General features: G+C 44.7%; 2 protein-coding genes across 5 annotated transcripts in view; both read left to right on the plus strand.

Moving 5' to 3' along the window:
* Positions 1–26,837, plus strand: part of AMER1 (APC membrane recruitment protein 1) — a 29,086-nt gene extending 2,249 nt beyond the window's left edge. For 2 of the 4 annotated variants that reach the window (XM_055564520.1, XM_055564521.1), the window contains exon 2: positions 18,812–26,837. In XM_055564520.1, the coding sequence (XP_055420495.1) occupies positions 18,912–22,271 (3,360 nt within the window). In that variant the 5' untranslated portion in view covers positions 18,812–18,911 and the 3' untranslated portion in view covers positions 22,272–26,837. Of the gene's footprint in view, positions 1–11,484; positions 13,217–18,811 lie in introns of those variants that run through there. The other 2 variants (XR_008708380.1, XM_055564522.1) reach the window with 2 other exon arrangements.
* The window catches only part of ARHGEF9 (Cdc42 guanine nucleotide exchange factor 9), a 547,099-nt gene that overhangs the window by 2,230 nt on the left and 517,103 nt on the right, over positions 1–27,766 (plus strand). The window lies entirely within an intron of this gene.

A 27,766-nucleotide genomic window follows, 5' to 3' on the forward strand; every position in this document is an offset into this window, starting at 1 on the left:
CCTATATTCTTAGTGCCTTTCCATCTCTTGCAATCCAGATGACCTCTTCTTTCTCAGAACTCAGAACTCCTCCAGGCCACCTGCATCCCTTGGGCATTTTCTGGCTTAGGAAGCAAACTATAATTAAATTTCCCTGCCTCTACTTTGTTTCCCTTATACCATGAATGTCTGGGTTCTCTCCGAACTTCTCACAGGGGTAAATGAAACCTGAATCTCAGATGAAGTTCCATGAAACCCTAGCAATGCACAGCGGTAATGAATACTCAGGAAGGACTTAATGTCTGTCAAGCTTTGGAGAAGACCTTTATGTTCGCAACTGGCTCTTGTCCTGATTCACATGAAAATGATTAGAAAAATGATACTCAAGTCTCAGATATTTATTGAGTATACATAATGATGATTGAGAAGGGGAATGGGTTTCATCTACAATTAAAAAAAATAAAGCACAATGTCTATAAGCTCAGGACCTGCATTGCCCAGTCCCCAGCTAATTCATGAATCTAGAGACAGCTGCCATGGAGAGAGATGAGAGATCTGTGTGTACATGAGGTATTGTTCTGGGAAGCCTCCAGAAATTAGAGGGGTTTTGGTTAGGCAAAATATAGTTGTATAAGCAAAATTAGGAATGGGAGGGAGTGGCTAGCAAGCAGGATGAGTGAAGTGACAGTCTTTTCTGGTTGAAATTGTATGGCTCCAAGGTAGAAATGCCCCTTACAATTTCAACCAGAAAATACCCAGAACTTCCAGATGTTCAAGCTGGATTTAGAAAAGGCAGAGGAACCAGAGATCAAATTGCCAACATCCGTTGGATCATAGAGAAAGCAAGGGAATTCCAGAAAAACATCTGCTTCATTGACTATGCTAAAGCCTTTGACTGTGTAGATCACAACAAACTGGAAAATTCTTCGAGAGATGGGAATACCAGACCACCTTACCTGTCTCCTGAGAAACCTATATGCAGTTCAAGAAGCAACAGTTAGAACTGGACATGGAACAATGGACTGGTTCAAAATTGGGAAAGGAGTACATCAAGGCTGTATATTATCACCCTGCTTATTTAACTTGTATGCAGAGTACATCGTGTGAAATGCTGAGCTGGATGAATCACAAGCTGGAATCAGGATTTCTGGGAGAAATATCAACAGCCTCAGGTACACAGATGATACCGTTCTAATGGCAGAAAGTGAAGAGGAACTAAAGACTCTCTTGATGAAAGTGAAAGAAAAGAGTGAAAAAACTGAATTAACACGCAACATTCAAAAAACTGAGATTATGGCATTCGTTCCCATCACTTCATGACAAATAGAAGGGGGAGAAAGTGGAAGCAGTGACAGATTGTATTTTCTTGGGCCCTAAATCACTGCAGACAACGATTGCAGCCATGATATTAAAAGATGCTTGCTCCTTGGAAGGAAAGCTATGACAAATCTACATAGCATATTACAAAGCTGAGATGTCACTTTGCCAACAAAGATCTGTATAGTCAAAGCTGTGGTTTTTCCAGTAGTCATGTATGGATGTGAGAGTTGGACCATAAGAAGGCTGAGTGCCGAAGAATTGATGCTTTTGAACTGTGTTATTGGAGAAGACTCTTGAGTCTTCTTGGACTGCAAGGAGATCCAACCAGTCAATCATAAAGGATATCAGTCCTGAATATTCATTGAAAGGATTGATGCTGAAACTGGACCTCCAATACTTTAACCACCTGGTCCAAAGAGCTGACTCGCTGGGAAAGACCATGATGCTGGGAAAGATTAAGGGCAGAAGGAGAAGGGGCAACAGAGGATGAGATGGTTGAATGGCATCACCGACTCAATGAACATGGATTTGAGCAAACTCTGGGAGATAGTGAAGGACAGGGAAGCCTGGCATGCTGCAGTTCCTGGGGTCTTAAAGAGTCAGATGTGACTTAGCAACTGAACAACACCAACAGCAAGGTAAAAAGGAAATTGAGGCCCAGTGGTGTTGGGTTTCCCAAATGCCAGGTTGTGAAATGGGGTCTGATCTTGAAGGAATGAAGGAAGGGGCCATCAAAGAGTGGGGAATTGGGAAGTTCTGATATTTTTTGTGTGCAGATATGCCACAATAAAACAGGATTTTAGAAAGGGTTTTAGAATGGGTTCTTAGAAAGGGATTGGAAGAGTGCCATAAGTTGGGCGGGTAAAAAGTCATCTTTGGATCTGGAAGAACTAGGGGAGCAGGCTATCTCTAGAGGGAAACTGTATATTGTCAGCCTCTCTTTGGCCTTGCAGGGGATCTTGGTGGGGTGGCGGGGAAGGACAGAGCCAGGATTCTATATACCAATGTGGTAAAGGCTGAGTGCCCCTTAGTCCTTTGCTGATCGTTTTTCTCCAAGCTGGACAGGCCTTCAGGAAGCACCAGTTTGGACTCCTTTTCTTACAGACGGGAATCCCAAGGCCTCGCAAAGCAGCAGAGACTCGCTTAAGTTCACATAGAATTTAGGGAGAGACTTAGCAACTAAGCACCACCACCAGCACCAACTGCCTCCTGTGCAGCTCCTCTTATCCACTGTATCCATTCAGCATAAATCAGTACAAATCACATGAATCAACCCCTCTTCTTACCTCACCCATTCATCAAGAGTGAAAAGAAGCTTGGTTAGCTTTCTAGGAACTCCTCCCCTTTCACGTCTCTTGCTTTTTCAGTCTTGTTCTACAACCTGTCAGGGGCTGAAAGTTTCAGAAGAGAAGTAGTTGAAAGAAGCTGGCAATCCAGTGTTTCTCTCATAGTATAGTGGAGGTGTTAAAAATTCCTCAAGAACTGTTACATTTACACTCTCTGAACCAGAGGATGAAGGGAATGAAAGAAATAGCAACAAGTCTAGCTTCTTTGAAGAACCAAAGAGGAAGAAGGGGTTGGAAGAGAGCTGCCTAGTGTTATTTCTTCAGTTCCCCAGCCTCAAGTCCTGTCCAGGTAGATAGACTGGGTGATAAAAGTAAAGCCCTCGGAAGAGGCATTTCATAGACCTTTGTGTCAGTCATTCTTGGTTTACCCATCTCATGGCCAGGAAGTTCTTTTTCAGATGTAATCTGAGCCTCTCATGCTATACTGAAACCAAGTGTGTGTGTGTGTTGGCAGGTGGGGTTGAGAACAGCTGGCCACCATAGCTCTGCTGCTGCTAAGTCGCTTCAGTCATGTCCGACTCTGTGCGACCCCATAGATGGCAGCCCACCAGGCTCCCCCGTCCCTGGGATTCTCCAGGCAAGAACACTGGACTGGGTTGCCATTTCCTTATCCAATGCATGAAAGTGAAAAGTGAAAGTGAAGTCGCTCAGTCGTGTCCGGCCCTCAGCGACCCCATGGACTGCAGCCTTCCAGGCTCCTCCGTCCATGGGATTTTCCAGGCAAGAGTACTGGAGTGGGGTGCCATTACCTTCTCCCACCATAGCTCTACTGCTTGACAATTCATGGCGATTTCATGGGCATTAAACCATCTCTTCCACCTTCAACTTCTCTGAATTAAATAATCAGTCTTTCATGTCTCCTTGGTCTTATTTTTCAAACCTGTTCATGTGTCTAGCAAGGCAGGCAGAACCACTGCAGAAGTGCAGGTGCTAGCTGAGTGAGGGTGCATTGCTCCCCTGCACCTCCCCTTTTGGGATTAGGGGATAATAAGTACAATGAAGAAAATGGCCTGAGGGAGTTTGGTGGAGTCAGAGGCAGGCATAATGGTACTGCAGGGGATGGGGATGGGTTGGGGAGCTTTGCAATCTTTTGATCTGCATTTCTTGTTGCAGAGCCTTCACTGCTTTCATCTACAGTTTTTTTTTTTCCCCCTGCTGGGTTTCCAAGCAGATACTAACACCTCTTCTCTAGACAGTGCCCCTCAACTGGGGGCTGCAGTTCTCCAGAGAGAGGGCTGGGCCTGGCCAGCTTGTGGATCCTCAAGAATCTGTACATTTTATATATTCATAGGCTAGGCCTAGCACATTCAGAAAAGTAGAGTGTTGGGTGGGCTTGCAGAGGGAGGATAGAAGTGAGAGGCATATGGAGTGAGGCAGGGCTGCAGTTCACCTCTGTTCTGCAGTGGGCCCAACCAGATAGGCATCCAGGCCTCCCAGTGAAGCCTAGAACCCCCAAAATGACATTTCCTCAACATGACTCCTAACTCAGCAGCCACTGGAAAACTAAACACAATACTGTCCTTTCCCCAGCTTCATGCAGCCTGGAGGAAACAGATTCCCAGTCCAGTCTCCCATTTCTAAATGGGAAAACTGAGGCCCAGAACAGGGAAGTGATTTGTTTGCCAAAGGTTACATAAGAGCACAAAGTTCCTGGCCCTCAATTTAATGCTTCTTCCTCTAAGCACACTGATTTGATCCCTCCCAAACCTCCGTTTCTTTACTGAGGTCTCTCACTTAGGGTATGGTGCATGTAGAGGATATGGTACATATAGAGGATACCTAGGAAAGTCAGGAGTCTCCATTGTTAACTTGATCCAGCTGTTCCTCTGCAGGCTTTTCTGACTGCCTTATCACATCTCTTTCCCTGGAGTTAGCTCTTCTCCTGTTCTTCATCTGAACAGAGGAAGAAGGAGGTATGTTGCCTTTGATCTCACCCTTGCTGAGTTAGTACTGAAATAATGGAAGCCTTATCATTCAGGTATGACACCTTTGAATACATTCCGTTCTAAGGCAGTTTGGGAGCCTTAGAGGAGAGTGGCAAGTAGGTGGTTCCGAGAGCCCCCACCATTCGAGGCAAGCTGGAGAGGCAGGCTCAGTAGCCTGAGGAGAAAGCTGCTGCATCAAGAAGTTTCACCAGGTAAGCCCATTTCTAGGTAGAGGCAGAGTCTGAGTGACCATACCTCCTAGACTGGATAAGCCCTGTATATTTAGGGCTGAAGCTAAGGGGCAGAGAAGTGAGCCTAGGAAACCTGCAAGCGACATGGAGAGTGCAGGTCTTGAAGGTCAGGCAAAGGGAGTTGGCCTTAATCTTGTAGGCAGTGCCGAATAATTTAGTAAGTCAAGGTGTGATGCACTGAAATCAGAGTTGTAAGAAAATGAATCTGGCAAGGGTGTGCGGGGTGGATGAGATGGAAGCGGGGAGGCAAGGGGGTGGGATTTCAGTGCTGCAGCAGGAGGAACCAGAGGGAATGCTGTTAAGAGACTTTTGTCATCCTCATCTCAGTGAGGGGAAATCTGAGGAACTAGAGTGGAGAAGGTAGCTGCAAGAGGCCCTATCACAAGGGCCCTTTATTGAACATCTTCTTAGTACCTAGCAAGTAATCTTTTATATTTATCATCTCTAATCCTTACTGTGACTCCATATGTTAGGTAGCATTTTCTTCAAAAAGGTTAGGTCTCTTTCTCAAATCTCCAGCCTGAAAGGAGTGACTCTGGCATTTTAGTTTTGGGCTGATAAGCTCTAGCTGAATTAGAATTCAGTTGAACCAACATTGTTTGAGCTGCTGCTCTGTGCTAGATGTGGTGACTGCTGTATAAGATAAAGGAGGCTGCATTCAAGAGAAAAGAACAGACAGACTGAGGCTGGGCTGAATGAATTACTCATGGCTGAATAAGATAATTCATTTGAGGGGCTGGTGTTGAGGAAATGGGAACAGGGGCTAGAGGGCTCATTTTGGGGTCTTTGCTGCATCTAGAGTTAGTGAGATGCCCCCCTTAAGAAGAGGTGCCTCTGAGGAAGGCTGCAAATTAGGGGAGGAGTAGTTGCAGGGATAGCTTGCTTGGGGCTCTACCAGCAGCATTTACAGCTCTCCCAAAGAGTACCAAGCTAGACAGCCCTTCCTTCAGGTCCTGAAAAAAATGGTTTTGAGAGTAGACTTTGGCTGTAGGCTTTAGAAATGTTAATTCAAATTCCAGATCTTGTTGGTCATTTTCCTTAAACAATAACTCAAATTCTTTATTTTCATTTTGTCCTTACCTTTATGTTTGTCCCCAATGGCAGGTTTCTGTTTGGACCTTTGTTTTGGCTCCTCAAACTTATCTCCCAAGGAGAAGAGTAGAGGAACATGTTCCACAGTTTGGGAGTGGTGATAGTGGGGTTTCTGGATAAGAATAATAGCCACAGAAAGCTTTCTGGAATGTTCTAGGTGGGACCAAAATAGTGGTAGCCAGTGAGGACTGGAAATGCTGAAGAGAAGGCTCAGCTGGATTGGTACAAGAGTGTGATGGGAGAGGAAGAGGATGGCTCTTACAGGTGTGAGGGGAACCTGCATAGTCCTCACTCTAAGTCTTCTTCCTTGATTAGGGCCCAGCACAGTGCAGCAGAGTGGCATAGAATTGAGACTCAGAGGCCTGGAAGTTGGTGTGGCTCTGTCATCATCCCACTGTGTGACTTTTGGCAAGTCTTCTCCCAAGCCTTAACAATTTTTTTCTCTGTGTGACAAGGAGTTAACATCCCCTAAGGAAATGGTAACCCACTCCAGTATTCTTTTTTTAATGTATTACTTTATAATTTAAGGATAATTATAATATTGTATTGGTTTCTGCCCTATATCAACATGGGTCAGCCATAGGTATACTGTGTCCCTTCACTCTTGAGCCTCCCTCCCACCTCATCCCACCCCTCTAGGTTATCACAGAGCCCCAGTTTGAGTTCCCTGAGTCATACAGCAGATTCCAACTGGCTGTCTATTTTACATATGTTAGTGTGTGTTTCCATGCCACTTTATCCATTCGTCCCACCCTCTCCTTCCTACCACCCTGTGTCCATAAGTCTGTTCTCTATGTCTGCATCTCCATTGCTGTTGTGCAAATAGGTTCATCAGAACCATCTCTCTAGATTTCATATATGTGTGTTAATACATTATATTTGTTTTTCTCTTTCTGGTTTAATTCACTCTGTATAATAGGTTCTAGGTTCATCCACCTCCTTTGCACTGACTCAAATGTGTTCCTTGTTATGGCTGAGTAATATTCCATTGTGTATATATGTACCATATCTTTTATATCCATTCATCTGTTGGACATCTAGGTTGCTTCCATGTCCTAGCTACTATAAATAGTGCTGCAGTGAACACTGGGTACATGTGTCTTTTTTAATTATGGTTTTCTCAGGGTATATGCCCAGAACTGGGATTGTTGGGTCATATGGTAGTTTTATTCCTAGTTTTTTAAGGAATCTCCATACTGTCTTCCATAGTGGCTATATCAATTTACGTTTCCATCAACAGTGCAAAAGGGTTCCCTTTTCTCCACACTCTCTCTAGAATTTATTGTTTGTAGATTTTTTTATGATGGCCATTCTGAGAGGTGTGAGGTGATATTTCATTGTAGTTTTGATTTGCATTTCTCTAATTATGAGCAATCTTGACCATCTTTTCGTGTGTTTTATTAGTCATCTTTATGTCTTATTTGGACAAATGTCTCTTTAGGTCTTCTGCCCACTTTTTGATTGGATTGCTCGTTTTTTTCTGGTATTGAGCTGCATAAACTGCTTGTATATTTTGGAAATTAATTATTTGTCAGCTGTTTCATTTGCTGTTATTTTCTCCCATTCTGAGGGTTGTCTTTTCACCTTGTTTATAGTTTCCTTTGCTGTGCAAAAACCTTTTAAGTTTACCTAGGTCCCACTTGTTTATTTTTGTTTTTATTTCCATTACTCTAGGAGGTGGGTCATGGGACTTCCCTGGTGGCTCAGTGGTAAAGAATCTGCCTGCAATGCAGGAGACCCAGGTTCAATCCCTGAGTTGGGAAGATCCCCTGGAGGAGTGCATGGCAACCCACTCTAGTATTCTTGCCTAGAGAATCCCATGGACAGAGGAGCGTGGCAGGCTGCAGTCCATTAGGGTCACACAGAGTCAGACAAGACTGAAGTGACAAAGCAGCAGCAGCAGTGGGAGGTGGGTCATAGAGGATCTTGTTGTAATTTACGTCAGAGAATATTTTGCCTATGTTTTTCTCTAAGAGTTTTATAGTTTCTGGTCTTACATTTAGGTTTTTAATCCATTTTGAATTTATCTTTGTGTATGGTATTAGGACAGAGTAGGCAATGGCAACCCACTCCAGTACTCTTGCCTGGAAAATCCCGTGGATGGAGAGGCCTGGTAGGCTGCAGTCCATGGAGTCGCTGAGAGTCAGACACAACTGTGTGACTTCACTTTCACTTTTCACTTTCATGCATTGGAGAAGGAAATGGCAACCCACTCCAGTGTTCTTGCCTGGAGAATCCAAGGGATGGGGGACCATGGTGGGCTGCCATCTATGGGGTCCTACAGAGTCGGACATGACTGAGGCAACTTAGCAGCAGCAGCAGCAAGGTGTTAGGAAGTGTTATAATTTCATTCTTTTACAGATAGCTGTCAAGTTTTCCCAGCAGCACTTACTGAAGAGACTGTCTTTGCCCCATTGTATATCCTTGCCTCCTTTGTCAAACATAAGGTGCTCACAGGTGTGTGGGTTTATCTCTGGGCTTTAAGATCTTGTTCCATTGGTTTATATTTCTATTTTTGTGCAAGTACCATACTGTCTTGGGGTTGAGAAGATGGCAACCCATCTTCTAGTATTGTTGCCTGGAAATCCCATGGACAGAGAAGCCTACAGCCCATGGGGTCGCAAAAATTTGGACATGGTTGAGCAACTGAGCACACATACCATACTGTCTTGATGACTATAGCTTTGTAGTATATAGTCTAAAGTCAGGAAGGTTGATTCCTCCAGTTCCATTCTTCTTTCTCAAGATGGCTTTGGCTATTCAGAGTCTTTTGTGTTTCCATGCAAATTGTGAAATTATTTGTTCTAGTTCTGTGAAAAATACCATTGGTAGTTTGATAGAGATTATGTTGAATCTATAGATTGCTTTGGGTAATATACTCATTTTCACTATATTGATTTTTCCAATCCAAGACATGGTATATTTCTCCATCTAATTGTGTCATTTTGATTTCTTTCATCAGTGTTTTATAGTTTCCTATATACAGGTCTTTCGTTTCTTTAGGTAAATTTATTCCTAGGATCATTTCCTTAATTTCTCTTTCTGATTTTTCATTGTTAGGATATAGGAATGCAAGGGATTTCTGTGTGTTGATTTTGTATCCTGTGACTTTACTAAATTCACTGATTGGTCCTGGTAAGTTTCTGATAGTATCTTTAGGATTTTCTATATATGGTATAATGTCTGCAAACAGTGAGAGTTTTACTTCTTTTCAAACCTGGATTCCTTTTATTTCATGTTCTTCTCTGCCATAGCTAGGACTTCCAAAACTGTGTTGAATAATAGTGACAGGAGTTGGCACTGTTGTCTTATTCCTCGTCATAGAGGGAATGCTCTCAGTTTTTCACCATTGAAAGTAATATTTGCTGTGGGTTTATATGGCCTTTATTATGTTGAGGTAGATTCCTTCTATGCCCATTTTTTGAAGAGTTTATATCATAAATGGGTGTTGAATTTTGTCAAAGACTTTCTTTCTATTGAGATTATCATATAGTTTTTATCTTTCAATATGTTTTTTTTCTTTTGTTTTAAATGTATTTATTTTAATTGGAGGCTAATTACTTTACAATATTGTGGTGGTTTTTGCCATACATTGACATGAATCAGCCATGGGTGTACATGTGTCCTCATCTGGAACTCCCCTCCCACGTCCTCCCCATCCCATTCCTCTGAGTTCTTCCAGTGCATTGGCTTTGAGTGCCCTGTTTCATGCATCAAACTTGGACTGATGATTTATTTCACATATGGTAATATACATGTTTTAATGTTAGTCTCTCAAATCATCCCACCCTTGCCTTCTCCCACAGAGTCCAAAAGTCTGTACTTTATATCTGTCTCTTTCACTGTCTCACATATAGGGTCATCATTACCATCTTTCTATATTCCATATATATGCGTTAATATACTGTATTGGTGTTTTTCTTCCTGACTTACTTCACTTTGTTTAATAGGCTACAGTCTCATCCACCTCATTAGAACTGATTCAAATGCATTCTTTTTAATAGCTGAGTAATAATTCTATTGTGTATATGTACCACAACTTTCTTATCCATTTGTCTGCCAATGGACATCTAGGTTGCGTCCATGTCCTAGCTATTGTAAGTAGTGCTCCAATGAACATTGGGGTGCACATGTCTCTTTCAATTCTGGTTTCCTCAGTGTGCATGCCCAGCAGTGGGATTGGTGGGTCATATAGAAGTTGTATTTTCAGTTTTTAAGGAATCTTCACACTGTTCTCCATAGTAGCTGTACTAGTTTGCATTCCCACCAACAGTGTAAGAGGGTTCCCTTTTCTCTACACCTTCTCTAGCATTTATTGTTTGTAGACTTTTTGACAGCAGCCATTCTGACAGGCATGAGATGGTACCTCATTGTGGTTTTGCTTTGTATTTCTCTGATAATGAGTGATGTTGAGCATTTTTTCATGTGTTTGTTAGCCATCTCTATGTCTTCTTTGGAGAAATGTCTGTTTAGGTCATTGGCACATTTTTTGATTGGGTCCTTTATTTTTCTGATATTGAGCTGCATGTGCTGTTTGTATTTTTTTGAGATTAATTCTTTGTCATTTGTTTCGTTTGCTGTTATTTCCTCCCACTCTGAAGGCTGTCTTTTCACCTTGCTTATAGTTTCCTGTATTGTGCAAAAGTTTTTAAGTTTAATTGGGTCCCATTTGTTTATTTTTGCTTTTATTTTCATTACTCTGGGAGATGGGTCATAGAGGATCTTGCTGTGATTTGTGTCAGAGAATGTTTTGCCTATGTTTTCCTCTAGGAGTTTTATGGTTTCTGGTCTTACACTTAGATCTTTAATCCATTTTGAGTTTATTTTTGTGTATGGTGTTAGAAAGTGTTCTAGTTTCATTCTTTTACAAGTGATTGACCAGTTTTCCCAGCACCACTTGTTAAAGAGATTCTCTTTTCTCCATTGTATATTCTTGCCTCCTTTGTCAAAGATAAGGTGTCCATAGGTGTGTGGATTTATCTTTGGACTTTCTGTTTTGTTCCATTGATCTATATTTCTGTCTTTGTGTCAGTACTATACTGTCTTGATGACTGTAGCTTTGCAGTATAGTCTGAAGTCAGGCAGGTTGATTCCTCCAGTTCCATTCTTCTTTCTCAAGATGGCTTTGGCTATTCGAGGTTTTTTGTATGTCCATACAAATTGTGAAATTGTTTGTTCTAGTTCTGTGAAAAACACCATTGGTGGCTTGATAGGGATTACATTGAATCTAGATTGCTTTCGATAGTCTACTCACTTTCACTATATTGATTCTTCTGATCCATGAACATGGTATATTTTTCCATCTATTTGTGTCATCTTTGATTTCTTTCATCAGTGTTTTATCATTTTCTATATATAGGTCTTTTGTTGCTTTAGGTAAATTTATTCCTAAGTATTTTATTCTCTTCATCACAATGGTGAATGAAATTTTTTCTTTCTCTTTCTGCTTTCTCATTGTTAATGTATGGGAATGCAAGGGATTTCTGTGTGTTAATTTTATATCCTGCATCTTTGCTATATTCATTGATTAGCAATTTTCTGGTAGTGTCTTTAGGGTATTCTATGTAGAGGATCATGTCATCTGCAAGCAGTGAGAGTTTTACTTCTTCTTTTCTGATCTGGATTCCTTTTTTTTCCTTTTTCTTCTCTGATTGCTGTGGCTAAAACTTCCAAACCTATGTTGAATAGTAGTGGTGAGAGTGGGCACCTTTGTCTTGTTCCTGACTTTAGGGGAAATGCTTTCAATTTTTTGCCATTGAGGATAATGTTTGCTCTGGGTTTATCACACATGGCTTTTATTAGGTTGAGGTATATTCTTTCTATGCCTGCTTTCTGGAGAGTTTTTATCATAAATGGGTTTTGAATTTTGTCAAAGACTTTCTCTGCATCTATTGAGATAATCATATGGTTTTTATCCTTCAACTTGTTAATATGGTATATCACATTGATTGATTTGCAAATATTGAAGAATCCTTGCATCTGTGGAATAAAGCCCACTTGTTCATGATATATGAGCTTTCAGATGTGTTGCTGAATTCTGTTTGCTAAAATTTTGTTGAGGATTTTTGCATCTATATTCATCAGTGATATTGACCTGTAGTTTTCTTTTTCTGTGTTGTCTTTGTCAGGTTTTGGTATCAGGGTGATGGTGACCTCATAGAATGATCGGAAGTGTCCCTTCCTCTGCAGTTTTTTGAAAGAGTTTTAGAAGGATAGGCATTAGCTCTTCTCTAAATGTTTGATAGAATTCTCCTGTGAAGCCATCTGGTCCTGGGCTTTTGTTTTCTGGGAGATTTTTGATCACAGCTTCAACTTCAGTGCTTGTAATTGAGTTGCTCATTGTTTCTATTTCTTCCTGGTTCAGTCTTGGAAGATTGAACCTTTCTAAGAATCTGTCCATTTCTTCCAGGTTATCTATTTTATTGCCATATTGTTGTTCATAATAGTCTCCTATAATGCTTTGTATTTCTGCATTGTCTGTTGTAACCCCTCCTTTTTCATTTCTAATTTTGTTGATTTGATTCTTCTCCCTTTTTTTCTTTATGAGTCTGGCTAAAGGTTTGTCAATTTTATTTATCTTCTCAAAGAATCTGCTTTTAGTTTTATTAATCTTTAGTATTGTCCCTTCATTTCCTGTTCATTTACTTATGCTCTGATGTTTGATTTCTTTCCTTCTGCTAACTTTGGGTCTTTTCATTTGTTCTTTTTCCAGTTGTTTTAGGTGTAAAGTTAGGTTGTCTATTAGATGTTTTTGTTTGTTTGTTTGTTTCTTGAGGTAGGATTGTGTATAAACTTCCCTCTTAGAACTGCTTTTGCTGCATCCCATAGGTTTTGGGTCATCATGATTTCACTGTCATGTTTTTCTAGGAACTTTTTGATTTCTCTTTTCACTTCTTCAATAACCTGTTTGTTATTTAGAAATGTATTGTTCGATCTCCATGTGTTTGTGTTTTATACAGTTTTTTTTTCCTCCTGTAATTGATACCTAGTCTCAGCGTTGTGGTCAGAAAAGATGCTTGATATGATTTCAGTTTTCTTAAATTTACTGATTCTTGATTTGTGAACCAGGATGTGGTCTATCCTGGGAATGTTCCATGTGCATTTGAGAAGAAAGTATTCTCCACTCCAGTATTCATGCCAGGAAAATCCCATGGACAGAGGAACCTGGTTGGGTACAGTCTATAGTGTTGCAAAAGAGACATGACTTAGTGACTAAACAGCAGCAGCAACCAGGCCTGATTAATGGATCACTGGGAAGGAGAAATGGGCGTGAGTGAGGACGTGGGGAACATTTTGTAAGCTGGTAAGTACCATGAGTGCTTCCCTTGTGGCTCAGTGGTAAAGAATCTGCCTGCCAATGCAGGAGATGTGGGTTCTATCCCTGGGTTGGGACGATCTCCTAAAGAAGGAAATGACAACATACTGCAGTATTTATGCCTGGGGAATCCCATGGGCAGAGGAGCCAGGCAAGCTACAGTCTATGGGAGTCACAAAAGAGTAGAACATGACTTAGTGATTAAACAACAAGTACCAGGAGTGGATGAAGGACATTTGTTGATTTGAATTTCCTTTGTATCAGTACTTTAGCTAAGTTTGGATTGTTGACCTTTCTGGCTTGGGCTAGAGAACCTGGCTAGTGGAGATTCCCAGATAAACTAGAGCTGTAAACCAGTAGTTGATTTGAGGAAATATTTTGGGCCCCCGAAATCAAAAGTTGACTAAAAGAACTGAAGCCTCCTGTGAGAAGAAATGAAGGCTCCTTCATTTACCATTTGTGTAAATTGAGGCCCAAGAAGGTTTGGTGACATACCCTTAGAGCCTGGGAAGCACCTTAGTCAACCCTGACTGAGGTAGTTTTGCTGCTAGAAATTGTCCAACTATAGTTTGAATAAAACAGAGAAGGCAATGGCACCCCACTCCAGTACTCTTGCCTGGAAAATCCCATGGATGGAGAGGCCTGGTAGGCTGCAGTCCATGGGGTCGCTAAGCGTCAGATACAACTGAGCGACTTCTCTTTCACTTTTCACTTTCATGCATTGGAGAAGGAAATGGCAACCCACTCCAGTGTTCTTACCTGGAGAATCCCAGGGACGGGGGAGCCTGGTGGGCTGCCATCTATGGGGTCGCACAGAGTTGGACACGACTGAAGTGACTTAATAGCAGCAGTTTGAATAAAATATATGTAAAACTCGTTGCTATGTTTTTGAGCCTCTGTTATGGATTTTATTTGTTACTTTATATACATCAGATTTTAATTCCTTAAAATAGCTTTAAAATGTAGGCACTCTTAATAGCCTTATTTTCCAGTTGAAACCAAAAGAACTTGCTGGATTTCCCCCAAGTAGGGAGAACTGATTACAGTGCAGAATTGGCTGACTCTCAGGAAGTGGGGGGAGGCTGGCTGGACTTCCTGTCCTTATTACTCCTTCCTTAGACCACCTTCCACTGCATGTACAAGCACAAGATGCACCCAGAGTGGGATTGCTCCCAGGGAAACTTCTTGGAGGAGGTCTGGGAAACTACGACTGGTTTAGGCCATGCCTCTGGAGCTACTGCATAAATCCACACACTTCTTCCCTGAATTCAGCCTTCTCTAAGTTGGCTCAGCTGGCCCCAGGAAATAGGGCTGGGAGCAGAATGTGCAGGACTCGCTGCAGCTGTTTCCCCGTTACTGAGATGGATTCCTGGGGCAAATTTGTGACTGGTCTCTTTCTGTGTTTTGAGAGGAGAGGAGGAGGAAGTAGCTCTGACTTAGCCTTCCACTGGTCTAAGAATGGCCTGAGGCTGGCCTCTCTGGAGCAGGGATGGACACAGCCCAATTCCTGCCGTGCTAGCAATAGCTTCAGCAAGTGGCCCCTGCCAGGGATCACAGGGTAGCCTTAGAGTATTCCCTCACCCACCAGTCCAACTGAAACTTAGATAGGCATGCAGTTTGAGAAACCTTAGGGTGGAGGGGCTCTGCACTTAGCAGGACTACTTTCTTGGCAGAAACTATGAAGGGAGCCAGCCTCAGCCTGAGGGAGCTGCAGAATCTGTCCCTTTTCAGTCCCCTATGCAGTCCCCTTTGCCTTCTGCCCCACCGCACTCTCCTGAACTGTGGTCCCGAGCAAAGGTAGCATAGCCCACTGGGAAAGGACAGCATTGGGACCTGGTGAGGCAGTAAGGAGTATGGAAAAGAGGCCTGAGTCAGATGGCTAGGTGGGGCTGGGCTTAAGGAGCACTAGCTACAGGTGATTCCTGTCAGCTTCTGTCCTACTGCCTTGTGAGGGAAACAGGGCAGTGACACTATGGGTGGGGTGCCTGGCTCTGGAAGGGACAAAGCAGGGAAGTAGGAGACAGTATAATTTCAACTCTGACCTTTGCCAGCAGAGATGGCCCTGGGCCTAGTTAGGAGGAGAACCTGAAGCTGGGGGAAGAGAATTTGAATCCCGGGGATACAACCCTGCCTAGTTCACCCACTCCCACAACATATACAGAAGGCTTTTTAAATTGCCCTTAACAGAGGACTTTGTATAAATCCACAAACATCTTTAAAATCTCTTAACACTTGGCTCTTCCTTAGCATGGGCCAAGGCAGCTGGTTCCTTGGACCTCCTGTAGTTGAATGGCTTTCTCAAATGAGTGGCCTTTTACACATGGTCTCAACTTAGTGACTAAACAACAACAAACAACTACTTCCTAGGAAACTGAGATCTGACTTATATAACCGGAATGCCAGTCTTTCTCATTTGCTTTGCACTTTACAGCTTACAAAATGCTTTTGATGTTCATTATCCTATCTAACCTCACATCTCTGTAGTGGACCACAGGTAGAGAAGCTATTTTGATCTCCATTTCACAAGTGCCCAAGGCTTAGATGGATGCCTTGGCATGATCTGGAACCCAACTCTGTGGACCATGGCTTCTTACACAGCATACTGCTGATCCCTATTACAGAGAAGGGGACAATGTAGAGAGCTGTGGGCTGGCCTCTACTCCAACAGAGCAAAGAAGCAAGGGTAAGAGAAAGCCCAAAGGGCCTACCTTCTAGCCAAGGCATCAAGGTTCTATAAAGCAGCCCTGTTTAAGATTCAGTTTGCCTAATTCTTCTGTTTGCAGAAATTCTAGCTCCAAAACCCATAGGACAATTAAACCTTCAATTCACAAGGATGGGTAAGCCTATAAGGTTTTTCACTTAGCCTTTGGTTTTCCTTGATGCCCAGCCACACTTACTAGCCTTGCCCATCCTTTCCTCTAAATAATTGACAGTTTCACTCACTCCTGTCTAAAAAGGCCCAGATTGAATGCCTCCTTCTCAAGGCATTCTCTTTTCTGAGCCCAGGGATTATCTTTTTGCCTTTCAAGTTTATCCTGGGATATGATCATAAGATATGAAGAGTGATATTTCAGCACTCAGCTTAACCAGTAAGGAGGGCTCTTCTCTAAGGTCTGCATCATATTGTGCCTTGAGACTGTTATATAGAAGATTCTCTGTTAGCCTAGGAGCTTCCCAAAAGCAAGGACTGGGGTTTTGAACCCTTCTGGCAGCACTGAGCTTAATAATTATCATTTAACCAAGTGTTCTAGTGAGGTTCCTTTCAGTAATTCCTCAGAGGGGAATGGAATTTCACAAATAACTCCACTTATTGCCACCCCATCTCCTCAATGCCCAAACCATAATGACAACATTGTCAATAATTTCAGGGCTGAGGTAAAAACATCTGTGTTTTGGAAAGTGAAGGACTCAGATAGATGATAGGGTCCCTATTCCCTTTAGACCCCAGGGCAGAGGACTCGGAGTGTGTGTGTGTGTGTGTGTGTGTGTGTGTGTGTGTGTATCATTGTGTATTTGAGGGGTAGCACTGTTTATTGTGGTCCTATCAGTTGCAGGGCTAAGCTGGAACAATGCCATGTTAAAATATGTCACACAATCAAAAAACAAGAACCTAACCTGAGTAAATTGCAATACAGATTTCTGCAGAGAAGAGATCAGATGATGGTATTTTTTTCTCTTATTTTTGGGGTAACCAAACATTATCATGCTACAAGTTTAATATTCAGTTCTGCAGAGTACTTCTGAGGGAAGCTTAGATCACATTGATGAGTCAAGTGTCAGGCTAAGCATGGCACAAAGCACAAAATTACTATTTGCAAGACAAGATCAGGGACTCCAGGAAGATTCCTCTAAGGTGGTCAGGGGATAGATTGTAGCTGCCAGGCTCTCTCCACCCCCAGAGTGCTAGTTCTTAGTTTCCCACTGTAGGTGAATGTGAGAGGGTTTTTACCGTGGCAACAAGTCACAAGGCTGATATGCTGGCCAGCTACTCTTAGGACAACAGTGTTGCTTGCCCCTCTTTCTCTCTCTCTCTCTGGCTCCCAGCAGCTATTCTGTCTCCCTTTCCTACCCAAGCTCCTTAGGTGCTGGTGGCCACCCTGCAAAGAGAGGATAGTGGTGAGGGACTTTCCAGGGAGGGGTCACTGGGCTTTCGCAGGCTGGTCACTGATCCAGCTGTTAATCAGCTATAGTCACTGGAGTGGATACATCAGACCATGGGGGTGGAGAGGGGGATATGTTGGGATAGGTGGTGGCTAATCCTTCTTTTTTTTTTTTTTTTTTTTTCTATCTCTGTGACATTTGGCTATTTAGAGGACTGGGAGCCTAGACCAGAAGGGTGTGTCTTGCATCAGGTTTGTTCATTCAAATAGCTGTTCAGAGCCTAACTGACCAGGGACATGAGTCATGTTGAGTTGTGCCTTCAAGGAGTTCCCTTTCTAGATAGGAAGTTAGATGGGGGTCAAAATAATGAAAGGAGCAGAGAAGAAACAATCTGTCTTATGGTTCTCATGGTGGTTTCAGTTACAGAAAGCGAAACTGTTAGTTGCTCAGTCATGTCACTCTTTGCGACCCCATGGACTGTAGCCTGCCAGGCTGCTCTGTCCATGGGATTCTCCAGGCAAGAATACTAGAGTGGGTAGCCATTCCCTTCTCCAGGGGATTTTCCCAACCCAGGGATATGAACTTGGGTCTCCTGCATTGCAGGCAGATTCTTTTTTTTTTTTTCATTTCATACATGATATTTTACATGCAGGCAGATTCTTTACTGTCTGAGCCATCAGGGAAGCCCCTGTGGACCACATTAAAATCTGTTACCAGCAGAACAGTCACTAGAGAGTCTAGGTTAGACCTGTCCCTCACATAACCACTATGAGAGGGAGGTATTTCTAGGTCTCTTAGACAGAGTATACTGAATCCCAGAGAGTGCCTTGCCCCAAGGCTACCATGCCATCTTAGCTGATTCTGTATTGCAACTCTGGAATGTGGGTCTGCAAGGCTCCTGTTCTGCACTTTTGAAGGTCTGAACATGGTCCTACAAGCAATTTAGGTAGCCTGAAGGAAGAAAGTGAAACTTCAGGTCTACTTTTCTACCCAGTTCCAGGCAAAATGTCAGTGAGAGCTCTGGCTAATATGAAATTGAGGCTTGGTTCTTACAGAACCCAGTGAATACTTAATGGGCTGTTTTTGCCAGCTGCTTTTCAAAACTTCTGTGTCATCAGAGCTGACTTCCCTTCCACCTTCCTACACCACCCCTCCTGTGGCCAATAGCACCTGGGCCTTTTTCATATCTGCAATTCTCCCTGCCCAGTGTGCTCCCCTGAGCTTAAGGTGACCTGAAGTGAGTAGACCCAGCAAACGGGATAGGGGTCATGGCTGCCTGTTGCTCAGTGTATGGTTTTGCTGCTTTGTGGCCCAGAGGGGTCTGACCCAGCAAGCCAAGCATATGGAGTGCATTAAGGTTTTCCCTACATTTTCTTTCTTTGTGGTTCAATTCAAGCCTGAAACCACAGACACCTGTGAAAACAAACCCAGCCTGGATGCTTGCTCACCAATACTGTCTCTCTTTGTCTCTCTTATCTTCAGCCCCAGCTGTGATGCTTCCTGACTGATGATGTTATAACAGTGCCGAGAAGCCAAAAGGCTGCATTTTTTAGCTGAATACACCTGAGTTTTCCCCACCATCATGGAGACCCGAAAGGATGAAGCTGCTCAGGCCAAGGGAACAACAGTCTCTATGGATACCCAGGATCAAGGGACAGAGAAAGGGGCCAAAAACAAGGCATCTGAGACAACAGAAAGGCCCACATCAGAGCCACCCTCATCTGGCCCAGGTAGGCTGAAGAAAACTGCCATGAAACTCTTTGGTGGAAAGAAGGGCATCTGTACCCTGCCTAGTTTCTTTGGAGGGGGACGAAGCAAAGGTTCTGGGAAAGGCAGTTCTAAGAAGGGTCTTAGCAAGAGCAAGACCCACGATGGCCTGAGTGAAGCAGTCCATGACCCTGAAGACATTGTCAGTGAAGGAACTGGCCTCTCCTTACCTTTGCCTGAGTCATCATGCCAACTTCCCAGCTCTCAGAGTGTACATGGGTCTTTGGAGACAGACTCCAGATGCAAGAGGTCTGTGGCTGGAGCCACAGAGAAAGCTGGGGCTGAGAAGGCTCACTTTGTGCCCAAGCCAAAAAAAGGCCTGAAAGGTTTTTTCAGTAGTATCCGGCGTCACCGGAAGAGCAAGGTCTCTGGGGCTGAGCAAAGCAATCCAGGAGCCAAGGAGTCTGAGGGGGCCAGAGCCAGGCCTCATGAGTATGTGAGCTCAGCCCTTCTGTCCCACACTGATGAGGTCCTCCAAGCCCCAAGAAAGGAAAATGCCAAATTCCAAGATGTCCCTGGGCCGAACATTCCTTCAATATCAGAGACTTCTCTGGCAGCCACTGAGAAAGCAGCCTTTAAAGATCCAGAAAAAACCTTGGAGGCCTTTGTCTCAGCATTCTTGCAGCCCAAACCTGACCCTGAAGCCAGTGGCCCAGAGGAGTTCCATAGTCCAGAAACAGGGGAGAAGCTTGTGGCAGGAGAGGTAAATCTACCCAATGGCCCTTTAGGGGACCAGCTGAGCCTCCTCTTTGGGGATGTCACATCTCTGAAGAGTTTTGACTCACTGACAGGTTGTGGTGACATAATAGCAGAACAGGATATGGATAGTATGACAGATAGCATGGCCTCTGGAGGCCAGAGGGCCAACCGAGATGGAACCAAACGAAGTTCCTGCTTGGTGACCTACCAAGGAGGGGGTGAAGAGATGGCCTTGCCTGATGATGATGATGAGGAAGAAGAGGAAGAGGAGGTGGAATTAGAAGAGGGAGAAGAAGTCAAGGAGGAAGAAGATGATGATTTAGAGTATCTGTGGGCAAGTTCCCAGATGTACCCAAGGCCCATACTAAATCCAGGCTACCATCCCACAACATCCCCAGGCCACCTTGGCTACATGCTTCTTGACCCAGTTAGGTCTTATCCTGGCTCAGCCCCTGGGGAACTTTTGACTCCTCAGAGTGATCAGCAAGAGTCCGCCCCCAATAGTGATGAGGGTTATTATGACTCCACTACACCAGGACTTGAGGATGATTCAGGTGAGGCCCTGGGGCTTGTCCATAGGGATTGCTTGCCCCGAGACAGCTATAGTGGTGATGCCCTCTATGAGTTCTATGAGCCAGATGATAGTCTTGAGAACTCCCCACCTGGGGATGACTGCCTTTATGACCTCCATTGTCACAGCTCTGAGATGTTTGACCCCTTCTTGAACTTTGAGCCCTTTTCTTCCCCTCGGCCACCTGGGGCAATGGAGACAGAGGAAGAACGGCTAGTAGCCATCCAGAAACAGTTGCTATATTGGGAGCTTCAGCGGGAGCAGCGAGAGGCCCGGGAAGCATGTGCCCAAGAGGCTCACACCAGAGAGGCCCATGCTCGAGAGGCCCACACCCGGGAAGCTTATGTCAGAGAGGCCCGACCTCGAGAGGCCTACGCCAGGGAGGCCTGTGGCCAAGAGGTCTGTGGTCGAGAGCTTCAAGTCCGAGAGGCCCAGGTGCGGCAGGAGAAGCCCGTTATAGAGTATCAAATGAGGCCTTTAGGCCCATCAGTGATGGGTCTGGTGGAAGGGGCATCAGGGGCCTCTCAGACTTCCTACAGAGGAACCACATCAGCTTTCCCTGCCACTGCAAGCAGCGAGCCAGACTGGAGGGACTTCCGTCCTTTGGAGAAGCGTTTTGAGGGAACCTGCTCCAAGAAAGATCAAAGTACTTGCCTGATGCAACTCTTCCAGAGTGACGCTATGTTTGAGCCAGACATGCAAGAAGCAAATTTTGGAGGATCTCCCAGGAGGGCCTACCCTACTTATTCACCCCCTGAGGAGCCAGAGGAAGAGGATGTTGAGAAGGAAGGGAATGCTACTGTGAGTTTCTCTCAGGCCCTTGTGGAGTTCACCAGCAATGGGAACCTCTTCTCCAGCATGTCCTGCAGCTCTGACTCTGATTCATCCTTTACTCAAAACCTTCCTGAGCTGCCTCCCATGGTGACCTTTGATATCGCCGATGTGGAACGGGATGGGGAAGGCAAGTGTGAAGAAAATCCTGAGTTCCACAATGATGAAGACCTTGCAGCCTCCTTGGAAGCTTTTGAACTGGGCTACTATCAGAAACATGCCTTCAACAACTACCGCAGCCGATTCTACCAAGGCCTACCCTGGGGTGTAAGCAGTCTCCCTCGATACTTGGGACTACCTGGCATGCACCCTCGACCTCCACCTGCTGCCATGGCCCTCAGCAGGAGGAGCCGCTCCCTTGACACTGCTGAGACCTTGGAGCTGGAGCTCTCCAATTCTCACCTGACCCAAGGCTATATGGATTCTGATGAGCTTCAGGCCCAGCAAGAAGATTCAGATGAAGAAGAGGAGGAGGAAGAATGGGGCCGAGACAGTCCCCTATCTCTCTATACTGAACCTCCAGTAACCTATGACTGGCCTGCCTGGGCTCCCTGTCCTCTCCCAGTGGGGCCTGGCCATGCCTGGATAAGTCCTAGCCAGTTGAATGGGCCTTCTAGCCATCCATTTGGGCAGGCAGTCTGTTGCATATCTCCTTTCACCATGTCAATGTTGCTCTCAGTATCAGGGCCAGAGCCAAGAGCACCTGGGGAATCCAAGTCTCAGCTAGCTCGGCCTTCGCACCTACCCCTGCCCCTGGGCCCTTGTTATAACCCCCAGCCAAAGGCCTCCCAGAGTGTGAGGGCCAGGCCTCAAGATGTGCTGCTGCCTGTTGATGAGCCCAGTTTTTCCTCCATTTCTGGAGGCTTCAGCCCCAGCCCTGTGCCCCAGGCCAAGCCTGTGGGCATTACTCATGGCATCCCTCAGCTGCCCAGGATCCGGCCTGAGCCCTCAGAGCCTCAGCCCATTCACTATGGGGCTTCCAGCCTTGACCTGTCAAAGGAGAAGGCTGAGCAAGGTGCCTCTCTCCCCACCAGCTGCTCCTCCACTGCTATGAATGGAAAACTAGCTGAGTAGTCATCATCAATTCTGGAGTGAGGGGCATGGGGCCTGAGCATGTGAATGGGGATCAGGGTTGGGCAGAGGGGTGGGGGTGGGGGTTACTGTTTAACTTGAAAATTCTTTTGGCCAAGGAAAGCTCCTATGAGTTTTCACCTTTGTTTTCCCACTTCCCTTCTGTGGCCACATTCAGCTCAAGTACATCTGCCCTGGGAGATTGCTGCTTCTGTGCTCCAATTTTTGTTTTTGGGTTTTTACCTTGTGACCCATGCAGGGTTTGAGATGCTCTAATTTTGTGCCTATTCCAATTGCCAAGGTAGTGATTTTATATATGTATAAAATCTCTGCCATTTTTCCATCCAGTAGATGAGCAGCCAAATCTACACTGCCTCCCACTTGGGGACAAGGAGCTTGTTTGCTATTAGCAGTGTAAAATTATGGTACAAATCGTCCCCACTCCCACTTCCTTTGGTCTTGCCATAGCTGCCACCATCACATCAGATAGTATAATCTAGTAGCCCCAGCTAGCTGTCCTCAGAGAGGATCAAGTAGCATGTGTCTCACTGCCTATTGCTATGGACTTAGGTATCATAACCAGTGAGGGTCTTTTAACCTGGCCTGCTATAGCTTGGGTTGAAGACAAAAATGCTAATTTCCTTAATGTAATGACCAAATTCATCTAGTTGCAAACAAGACAGGGTTATATTGTAGACACTACCATAGGTCTTGAGCTCCGGAATAATAGGATTTTTTTTCCTTCTTTGTTTCTTTAAGCTTGTGACAGCCTGAATTGCAGATGCTTTTGAATTTTGGTTCTTTTTTTTCTCCAAAGGAAATTTTCGTTATCTCATTACAAGGAACACATTCTTTTAATCGAGATACGGGAAGAGAAGTGGCCTAAACTAGGCTCGGCTGTAGGGGATGGAATTTTTGCAGGTTGCAGGAGAAGGATAGGAAAAGGAATTCATTCATTCTTTTCACAGAAGAGAGGATTTCATACATTGCAGAGCTCATGTCAACTCAGCTTCTTAAAAGGGAAAATTGCTTTCCCCCAAAGACAAAAAGTTCCTTAAGCCTTGCCCACCCTTTCACTGGATGCTTTAAAGAGGCTTCATGCTAGCATTCCCAAGAGACAGGACACCAAGGGTATTTAGGTTACTGTTCCAGTTTTTCTAAAGAGCCTTCATTTTCCAATTAGCCAAGTTCTTAGTATCATCATAGGACTGGGCGTCTTGAGAGGAAAGACTGATCTGCCCTCAGTCTGCCAAGCTGAAGGACTCCAACTTGTGTGGTAATTGCAGCTCCTTATGGAAAGAATGGCACCCTTATTTCTGCATTCACACAGTTTTCATGTTAAACTAGCTTGGAAATATTGGTGAGGAAGAGTTGCTGTCAGGAAGACATTGCAACAGGCTAATCTTACCAGGCTCTATCTCTCATTAATCACCAATACGGAGGGGTCCTTTTAAATTTCACCATTGGAAATGGTATATGAAACTTTTTACCTAGGCATGTTGACCCAAATTATGATCCTTGCTCCCTTGATCCTGTCCCCATCCTCCACCCATCTCCATGCCTATTAAGAGGCAAAGAGGGCTCTTGGTATTCCAGAAGAGATGCTGTTGCCTGCCACCTGAAGTTGAGATGACTTTGTGGGAAGACTGCCCCTTGGCCATGGGATGTGTGTGCTGGCCTTTGTCACCATTTTTAGGATTGGGGTTGGCCCAGTGCCCATCCCCACAAAAAGTAAACCTGGATGGTAGAAGGTGTACCCCTGGAAGCACCACATGAATTTGCATGGCACCGACACCAACACTCAAGGGATGACTTTGTCTGCATTGTGAAGAAATCTGTCAGTCATGAAGCTGGAGAATCAAAGAAGGTGAGAAAGGCCCTCCTCAACCCTAGCATAGCATTCCAAGAGAGAAGTGCCCCAATTCTGGCTTCTCACCAAAGTTGCCCTGGGAGGGTGGGACTAAAATTGTCCTGGCTGTTTGGCAGGAAGGAGACACTCACCAAATGCCTTTACAACAGAGGAACGCTCACCACTTGCCTCTTCTGTCTCTGCTTGTCCTTCAGGGCAGCACAAGCTCCTGTTTGTATGTAGACTGTGCCAACCACAGCAGGTAGTAGAACCATCACCAACCACCAGAGCCTGCTGGATCACCAACCTGTCTGAGAAGAGAAAAAGTAGGTGGTCAGCCTTTGGCCAAGGGCTGAGAGCTGCAGTCTCTAACAAGAGGGCAGCAAGAGGTACCACCTCTGAATAGGGCAGTCATAGCCCTGACACACATTGCTGGGCTTTGGAAGGTCTCATATCACAGTAAGTTTTAGGACTGAGCATCAGCTCATGGTTTGAACACTGCTGCCTGCAAGTCCTTTCACTGTCCTGGCCAGCCCAGAGATAGGATCCTTACCATCAGAAATAAGGCAGTCAGGGTGCATGGCTGCAGAAGCAGCCTCCTTTGAGTCTACTCTAGATCCAAGCAGTTCATTTCTGAATCCCAGCTGTGGCCTAGAAGAGGAAGGAGGACCAGCTGGAGACTTGTGTGACAGCACAGGGTGACACTGGGAGAGCCAGCCAAGCTCTAGGCCTCTCCCCAAACATACACCAGTGTTTGCTTGGCTAACACCAAATATGTCCCAGACTACTAAATGTGTAGATGTTAAGTCCACAAATGAACACCATTTCAGCATTGCAAGGTCAATGTTTTTGGATGTGACTTCACAGGAAGGTACGACTTGAGAGAAGGTGACTGCTCTTAGCTATCCAGCAAGCAGGCTTATATATAGTGTCAGATAGCTCTGATCCTGAGAATTCCCAAATGAGACTGATCCTTAGGGGACCAATGACTGTGGATAGAGAAAACCACTTAGAATGTCTCTCCCAGGGCTGTCAGTTTCTCTGTTTTAACGTCTTCAAGGAAGCCCTGCCTTGGGGCTCTTTTAAGGCCTTCCCCAACCATCTGGACTCAACTTAGGCACCAGTCCATGAGCCTTCTGGGCCAAAGGCTTTGGTCAACACCAGTCTTTTCTCCCTCAATACTGTACCAAGGAGGGAAGTAGCTTCCCACACCCAAGGTGCATTCCCCTCATCCTGCTGCCAGTGACTTTCCTACCCTTGCCACTGCTACCACCCCACCTGCCCTCGGCCCTCAGGCCCAATTGCTAGAGGGAGACGGGGTTTAGCAGGGAGACTTCAAGTTTACCCATGTGTATGTTGCATCCAAGTTGTTTTTAATATATATATATATATATATCTCAAAAGTCAATTATCTATTTTTGTATTGTTTGCATTTTATATTCATGGAAAACAATGTATCAATTGTTCTTTTCTGATATATTTTATTTTTAAGCGGTGCTGTTTACAGTTTTAGACAAAACGAAGATGACACAAAAATTGCTGCTGCTTGTGCAGAGGGTTGGCATCTCAATTGCCCAGGACCCTCGCTCTTTCCCCTCTCCCCATCCCTGATGTATCGCACTGTCCATCCCCTCCCTCCATGATAGGGACAGCATAAGATGCCCAGGTATTAAGACAAATGCCAGGTGACTCAGGCATGTGGAACCTGGTAGATAGCATGTCTTTTTATGGTTTTATTTTTTTCTTTCAGACTCACCCTTCCCTGTGTGTAGATCTTCTAGAAGTACTCATGTCTGTGTCTCTCTCTTTCCTCTTTATGTTTTCCGCTCTAGTTTTGAAACCAGAATGCCCATGTTTTGCTATTTGTCATGTTGGGTTTCTCCAAAGAGCATTTTGGGGGTATTCTCCACCCAGTAAGGAGGGCAGGAGATTTCTCAACTATTCCCCCTTTCCCCAAGAAGCTGGGGGAGACAAATGAAAGTGATGCTTGAACCATCAGGAATTAGCCATCTCATTGAGGAAACCCTTACATGGGACTTTCCAGGAGCTCAGTTGATTGTGACATTCACCCAGAAGAGATGTTGGGGAATTCCTTGATCCCTCTTGCTGCTTTGGGGGAATCTCTTCCTCTACCACCATTCCTACTCCCCTGCTGTGCTCCAGCTCACACATGGATGGAACTTTGGGGGAACAGTGACTATTAGGGTGATGGCTTGCTGGCCTGATTCCCTACTTTTCCATTATATAGTCACTCCAAAGAAGAAAATTCACATGGCATGTGTGTGTGTGAGGACTGGACCTACTGAGAGGCGGGGCTTTAGTTATTATTCTTGTTACTATTGGTGCTTATTTTCCCTGATGTATATGGGGGTGGGGTGGGGTGGGGTGGGGTTGGGGGGAACCAAGAATGTATACTTAGGTCATGTTAAATAAAATGGCTGGGGGACAAAGGGAAGAAGTTGGAAACTGCAGTACATCCTTACCCCAGATATAAGAGTTCTTTCTCTCCCAGTGAAAAATGGGAAGCATGGCCCCTGGATGTGCCCTAGCTTCCCCTTCCTTATCCCTGAGACATCATGGAATTGCCTGGATTGTGACCTCTCCAATCCTAGTTCTCATTGATGTCTAGATATCTTGATGCACTGCCTGTTTGTAACAACGAATATTTCTTTTACTGAATGTTAATAAACTGGGTTCAAGAGGGACCCCCGGTCACTAAAGCGCATTCTTGTGGTTTGTTCCACATCAGTATGCCTGTGACCCATGGTTGCTGGGTTTGCCCTTGAAGGGAAATGAAGAAAGCAAAGCGATGTGAGGCATCAACTAGCAAGGGGGAAAGAAGACAGAGCTGAAAGTAAGGGAAACTTTAACTTCAGTTCATCCAAACCATCCCCTGCATCTCAATCTGAGGATGTACTCTCCATCATATTGTCCATGGCCTGAAAGCTGCCAGGGAGCTGGCTAGCACTTCTGAAATTAACCTCAGTTCATGTAAATGTGTTAGCCTCCTCACCAGCTGGGAGGCAGAGGTGTGAACCTCTTACCCATGGCTCAAGCAAAAGGATACATTTCATGGTAAGACTCTCAGGCCAACCTGAAAAGAACAGCATCCTTTACTCAGGCCTATGGGCAGAGCTGCTGGCCAGGCTGCCCCACCTATTTAATTGTGGGGCTGAGTGGGGAGCATGTGGCTTCTGCCCTATTGCAAGTCATCTCATCTGTTGGCACCAGAGGTGTACCACAGCAATAACTCAGTCACCTAGGTCATATCCCGATTTCCAGGCCTTTTCTAGCCTAAGCAGTAATCACTCTCCACCTTTCTATTACTTGTGCCATCATCTAGGAGAAGGTGACTGTGTTAATGGCTCAGATTTCTCTAATCCAAACTCTTACCATTCTTCAGATTTCTCTAATCCAAACTCTTACCATTCGTCCCTGGTAAGCAAGGGTGTCTGGAGGACTAAAATAGCTGCTTGAATGTGCTGTGGATAGTGCTCCTAGGCTCCTTGGGACCCCTTTTCAGACTAAGATGCTTATTGGCCCCCAGGACCTCATGAATCAAGCAAAGCCAAAATAGGCACAAATTAGCAAGAGAGAAAAAGGAACATTCTGGGAGGGAAGTTGATAATGATGTATAGAAATGGAATTC

Source organism: Bubalus kerabau, chromosome X (genome assembly GCF_029407905.1).
Source record: "Bubalus kerabau isolate K-KA32 ecotype Philippines breed swamp buffalo chromosome X, PCC_UOA_SB_1v2, whole genome shotgun sequence".
NCBI lineage: Eukaryota > Metazoa > Chordata > Mammalia > Artiodactyla > Bovidae > Bubalus > Bubalus kerabau.